General features: G+C 31.4%; 1 protein-coding gene across 1 annotated transcript; it reads right to left on the bottom strand.

Annotated features, from left to right (window-relative positions):
• Positions 1-1,240: 1,240 nt before the first annotated feature.
• On the bottom strand, positions 1,241-3,115 carry LOC142229528 (neprilysin-21-like). Its single transcript, XM_075300090.1, has one exon. It carries the CDS (start codon positions 3,097-3,099, stop codon positions 1,261-1,263), a length of 1,839 nt encoding a protein of 612 aa, XP_075156205.1. The 5' UTR covers positions 3,100-3,115; the 3' UTR covers positions 1,241-1,260.
• Between the last annotated feature and the right edge of the window lie 2,699 nt (positions 3,116-5,814).

The following is a 5,814-nucleotide window of genomic DNA, read 5'->3' as shown; positions in this document are numbered from 1 at the left end:
TCCTTCGAATGTTGGTTGTAAATATTTTACGGTTTGTTACATTCAACTTTGTTAACTATTCCTGGTTTCAGTTCTACAAGTTCCAACTTTGCTAGCTATTTCACTATCATGAGAAGTAAAAAAATATATGTATATTTCCTTCAAATGAATATGCCTGAGAACAAAAACTGCAGTATATTGCAACGAAGTGACTACGTATAAAATAAGAACTTTGTATGAAGATAAAATCACGGGAAAAGGAAATGGAACCATAGAAAAGAAATAAAACGGGAAAATTATATCACATGAAGAAGCTCTTAGCTATCACGGTATAGTCTTCCTGTGCTATATGTACGGTAGTAAATTCAACTACAATTTCTGTAGGAGCTACAGCTGAACGAAGGATACAAACGAAAAAAAAACGTAAAAGATAATCACTTTGAAGTTAATTGAATCTTTGCTACCAATGAAAATTTTCTGTTATATATTTAATTCACCTAGAGCTTGTCTTATCTTATATAAGGTTATGGAATTAGCTGGTATTTCTCTATTTGCCAAACTTCAATTAATGAATGGTACGGAAAACGGAATTTAAAACTACTGCAATGAATGGTACGGAAAACGGAATTTAAAACTACTGCAATGGGCTGAAGAAGATTTTATGCCATCCATAGGAAGGATAATAAATAGGTGTGTCTAATGTGATGTGAGCCACCGTGATGCAATGTTTAACATGCCCGCCTTGCATACACAAGGTCGTGGGTTCGATTCCTGCTTCGACCGAAAACCAAAAAGTTTTTCAGCGGTGGATTATCCCACCTCAGTAATGATGGTGACATTTCTGAGTGTTTCAAAGCTTCTCTAAGTGGTCTCACTACAATGTGGAACGCCGTTCGGTTTCGGCTATAAAAAGGAGGTCTCTTGTCATTGAGCTTAGCATGGAATCGGGCAGCACTCAGTGATAAGAGAGAAGTCCAACACTGTGGTATCGCAATGGACTGAATAGTCTTAGTGAGCCAGATACATCGGGCTGCCACCTAACCTAACCTAATATGATGTGCATCGGTCCATGTTTTGCTATAGATAGATTTGATTTCTTGAGCTTCTACACACCGCAATTTTTATACGATTTGATTTAAATGGCGTTTATTGGCCCATATTTGAGTATAGCCCCTATATAGACCGATCACCAGATTTTAGCTTCTAGATACCGCAAATAACATAGTTCTTTATTTAAATATTTCTTCATTTATTTATTGTCGAATTTCACATAATCAGTATTCAGTTTCCCACACCTCGTAAATTTTCGAAAGCTTGTAGAAAATGTCTCAGCTTGCAATGGAAGAGATCAGAAAATTCAGGAAAATGTGTCATATAAGCATTCAGATCATGATCCACCAAGACATCACATTTTATTTGGGCACTATTCAGAAAGAATATCAATTGAGATTCTCTAATGAAAGTCTCATTTCTGAGATCATCAGGAAGCGTTGAAAGAAATGCTCCATATGCTGAATGAAATCCGGAAATTTCCACTAATTTTTGTAAATCTTCAGTTTCTACGGCACAAGTTTCCATGAGATCTTTAATTAGGAGTATGGCAAAACGATTACCCAAAGTACTGTATTTGAAGACATCATCATAACCCCAATGATAGAATGGCTGACGCATAAGTGTCAATGGGGCAATCATAACATTGGGAGTATTCAGATAGTAGGGTAAAAAGCTGGAACCTTCATAATAACTATCGGCATTGAAGAGTTCATTAATGTTGTGCGTTAAGGAGTTGCCATAGCCCGAATGACTGACATTGAAAAAGAAATGGGAGACTTGTAAGACATTGCCATAAAAATCCTGAGGATTGAAATGAAGATTTTCGTAAAAGGAATTGAGAACTTCAAGGGTATTTATTCGAGGTAAATTTCCCACTTTCAATTGGACCTTTTGTAATTTCTCCAAAACTTTTGGCGTTACAATACCACTCTTATCCTCCTTCATTTTCTTTTTTATGTATTCGACAATGTTTGTAAATATTTCTTGAATTTTGGGAATTTCTTGTTCCAATTCGGGGTATAGCTGTTCATAGATCCAATTCATAGGCAAAGAGAGAAAACCCCTGGTCACAGCTACACAATTGGTTGATGAAAAGTTTCGCGGTGTTTGCGATAGTTGCCATAAAAATCTCAATTCCAAATATCGACATAGGAAATCATTTTCATATTGCTGTAGTAATTCATCTAAAGCTTTCATATAGGGTATATTGAGGATTTGAATTTTCATATTGGGATCCACTGACAAAAGATTCAAGACCATCTGCAAGTACTTAGGAAGCCAAGGTAATGGAAGATTTTTAAACATTATTTCTGCTAAACCTACATCGTCTGGAACTTCTTCCAATTCCATTAAATTTCTTTCAAAATCCAATATTTTGTCCATCAAATCCATAGCTGGTTTTAACTCATTGCGAGTAATTATCAAATTCTCAATTAGCCATTTCCAATCTTGTTGGTTGAGAGATAGAAATCCTCCATTTACCGTGGGCTTATCTAAAACTATTACCGATTCCAACTTGCCATCATAATTGTCATAGACATCTTCTTCGAGAAAAATTCCATTCAGACCATATCTTCGTAGTCTACCCAAAGTTTCAATCCAATCGTAAGAATATTGGGCCATTAGCGTCCATTTCATATTGGTATTTTCCTGCATCCATTTGATAAAGTTCTTCAATTCGATTTTTTCACCAATTAATCTCAGACACGATGAATAGAATGTATGTGTCTTCTGGACAAATTTCGGTTTATTTCTTAATATCATGGTATCCAAATATTGAACATATTCCTGATTAATTTCATAATTCATAATTTCCACTGTCGAGGTAAGGGAAATATTTTGTGCATCTTGTTGATGTTGATTCTTTGACCATTTGCCACAAGCATATTGATAGAAATTTTCACATGGATTCACTTCAACATCTAAATAATTTTGCATTTGTTTTCGTAGTTTTTGATTAAAGAAATGACTTGAGTTGGAATTTACAGCTTCACAGATTGAACATCTGTTGGGTCCAATCAAGAGCACTGCCACTGCTATTATTGATAACCAATTAGAACTTTTCATTTCAATTCCTATGAAATGTATTCACTACTTGTTGCGTATGGAGTGAATTGTCAACTGATAGCGATAAAAATTTGTGATGTTGATAATTTTAAATTCACCATAAACCAGAGTTTAAAAAATATTTTCAATAATAGTCGACTTAGTGATACCCTAAGAATGGATCTGTAGTATATTGGGAATTGTAAACATGCAAAATTTACAACGTTTTATATATATATATATATATATATATATATATATATATATATATATATATATATATATATATATATATATATATATATATATATATATATATATATATAATCTTATGTACACCCTCAAAAAATTTCATTTCTTCCAATATATAATATGTTTGAAAGCATATTGGTCTAAACAATATAATATGTTTGGGTAGTCTAAGTTCCAAACATTATGTATTTTTCCATCCAAATTCAATAATGTTGTCTTCCAAAAAACTATATGTTATTATGTGAACATATAATATGTTTGGAAACATTTTGAACCCAAAAATATTATATGCTTAGACGAATTTTCTCCCAAAAAAGATTGTGCTCAAATTTTTTTTTCTGCCTAATTGTATATTCCCTCACATTTTTCTCACTTCCACGAGTTTTTTAGTTCTTAGCACCTTTTTCTGTAATAAAAACATTGTAGAAGAAATTATTCAATTTTATAATTTTTTTAAATATTTTGCCGGACGGGGATTCGAACAGCGAACCACACAGTTTGTAAGCCAGCACACTATCCACTGGGCTACGTAGCTGTTCATCAAGAGATAATTATAGTTATAAGTTATATCTATATAGCATAGCTTGCGGCGCCCACGAGCCGATGCAAATATAACATTGTTTAACAACATAACATTGTTGAACATACATTTGTTGGATCAGTGGTTGGTACGTCCACCTTGCATGCCAAGGGTCCTGGGTTCGATCCCTGCTTCGACCGACACCAATTTTTTTTTTACATATATTTTTTTACATATATTCCAGATACGTTCGGAATATCCCGAAATGTGTTCAACATTACATACTACTATATTAAATTTTTACTACGAAACTGTAAAGTGTGTCTTATAAAAGACTTAAAGTCAGAAAAGAACAGTGTTTGTTATAAACGAAATTGACTGAGTTCAAATCATGTATTATTTTTTTATTGCAAAAATAAAAATTTTGGAACAAAAAAAAGTTTTTGTATACAAGTTTGAAATTTTCGAAGAAATTCAAAAACTCTTACAAAAGAAGAACGTGAAGTCGAGTATATATATAAATATTTTTCCATCGAATCCTAAGGTTAACGATAACCATTCAAAAGCACATTATATTTATATTCTAAACAGTAATTTTACAACCAGCACATACATTTATTTTGGTGTGAACAATTGTTTGCTGTAGCATGTAGCACCATTAATTTAGAAATACAAATAAATATGAATTTGTATTAACGAATAATTTTGTTCCTAATTTAATTCTTAAGGCCGGTATAAAAATTGGCATTATCGCGTTAAAATGGCCATGTTTACCCTTTTACTTTTCTTTAATAATTTATTATAACGAAAATAAACTTATTCAATTGATGCTTTGCATCATTCTCCACCATGTTATTATACAATTTACCGAAAAAAGTTATAATGTTATTCTGGTTTTACCGATTCGAGTTTTGCCGCTACATATTTTTCAACACTTTATTTTAAAGACGTTTTTACTTGAAACATAACATAATTTCTACTGCAAGTCTTGTTTTTAACGGACTTTTTATAGCATATGAAAAAAGCTGGAAAAGCGAAAAAATAAAATTTGCTTCATAGAGTCAAATACACAAAACCCACATTTAAAATAGAATTGTGTCTTAAAAGTATCCTTACTTGAATTCTCCGCTTCATTGGCTCGGAATCAATACCAAAATTGTTAAAGTAGAAACACAATCTTTGGAACCGGACATGCTTTTTTTTCAGTGTATAGTGCCCTTTCGTTAGTTTTTATGAAGATCCCTTTAATTACCTTTGTTTGAATATTTTGACTTACTCGTCCGACGTTCCGATATGTTTTGACGAAACAAAAAAAAAAATTGTGCCCGTAAAGCGAAAATTATAAACAAAAGTCATGCTGTTTTTTTTCAAATGTCTTTTCTATATATATATATATATATATATATATATATATATATATATATATATATATATATATATATATATATATATATATATATATATATATATATATATATATATATATATATATATATATATATATATATATATATATATATATATATATATATATATATATATAAATTTGCAATCAATATTTCGATGTATTCTCTTATGTTATGGTGGTGTGTAGAAAAAGCATTTAAAGAAAGTCTATAACCAGGCTGGAGCGAGTTTTAATTTTTATATGAAAAACTTGGCCATATCTCGTAAACTAAGCGTCCTAAAGCAAAAAGGACTTTAATTCGTGACCACCCTAAAAAAATTGAAAAATCCACCCAAATACCAAAAAAATTGAAATTTTTATATGAAAAACTTATTATGGCCATATCTCCTAAACTAAACTTCCTAGAGCGAAAAGGACTATAATTCGTGACCATACTCAAAAAATTGAAAAATCCACACAAATCCTAAAAAAGTTTAAATTTTTATATGAAAAACTCCTTTTGGCCATATCTCCTTAAATATGCGCCCAGAGCGAAAAGGACTTTAATTCGTGACCA

Source organism: Haematobia irritans, chromosome 3, assembly GCF_050003625.1.
Source record: "Haematobia irritans isolate KBUSLIRL chromosome 3, ASM5000362v1, whole genome shotgun sequence".
NCBI lineage: Eukaryota > Metazoa > Arthropoda > Insecta > Diptera > Muscidae > Haematobia > Haematobia irritans.
This window is presented reverse-complemented; position numbering and strand designations above follow the sequence as displayed.